Source organism: Leptodactylus fuscus, chromosome 3 (assembly GCF_031893055.1).
Source record: "Leptodactylus fuscus isolate aLepFus1 chromosome 3, aLepFus1.hap2, whole genome shotgun sequence".
NCBI lineage: Eukaryota > Metazoa > Chordata > Amphibia > Anura > Leptodactylidae > Leptodactylus > Leptodactylus fuscus.
Genome location: NC_134267.1, coordinates 226,128,133 through 226,128,811, shown reverse-complemented (window position 1 = coordinate 226,128,811; position 679 = coordinate 226,128,133). Strand labels below are relative to the sequence as shown.

The 679-nt window shown below is 48.2% G+C and overlaps 1 protein-coding gene across 1 annotated transcript in view; it reads right to left on the bottom strand.

The window, feature by feature from the left end:
- Positions 1–255, bottom strand: part of LOC142196847 (opsin-5-like) — a 16,320-nt gene extending 16,065 nt beyond the window's left edge. Inside the window, exon 1 of the mRNA XM_075266830.1 lies at positions 104–255. Within this exon, the coding sequence (XP_075122931.1) occupies positions 104–179 (76 nt within the window). The 5' untranslated portion in view covers positions 180–255. The remainder of the gene's footprint in view (positions 1–103) is intronic.
- Positions 256–679: the final 424 nt, after the last annotated feature.

Below are 679 nucleotides of genomic sequence, written 5' to 3'. Positions count from 1 at the left end.
ATAAATCCTAATAATGGTGATGACGCCGCCAAGTGCTTTACAATATCACAGTCTGCGCGCTTAACCCCTTCCACCCCATATAAAGCATGCTTGGCTGACTTACCTACAATTAAGAGGAAGAGGCCGGCCCCGTAGTCCAGCAGAGGATGTAAGGTGGAGGTGAACTTGTCCTCCATCATCCAGGCGGCTGCAGGTAACTTCACGCCATTTGCTATGGGAGTGTATAGATAGTCCTGCTGTGTGTGAGAGCTGAGGGCTGTGCAGGCACTGGAGCTCTCACTGTATACTGACAGCTAGAGGAGGTGTATACAGTGAGGGGGCAGCCCCAAAGACAGCCCAGTGCCCAATCACAGCCCGGGCAGCGTGGCACTACAAGTACTACTACTCCTAACCTAGGCAGTATATGGTGTACAGAGGCTGGGCGTGCTGAGAAACCTCTCCATAGAATATCAGGGCTCCTTTATATGGGGACAATGTTGACTATTCTGCTACATTTTTCCTTTTTGGCTATGGGGAAAGGCAATGTTTCAAGAGGAAAACCTAAAATTCAGCGTTTTCCACATCCTATTTTTCCTCATTCACTTTGTTGTTTTTGCTGAATTTCCAACCCAAATTGCTGCGTGTTTGTAACATATAGCCTCACATTGGTGTATTAGACCCGGTTCACATCTGCGTTCGG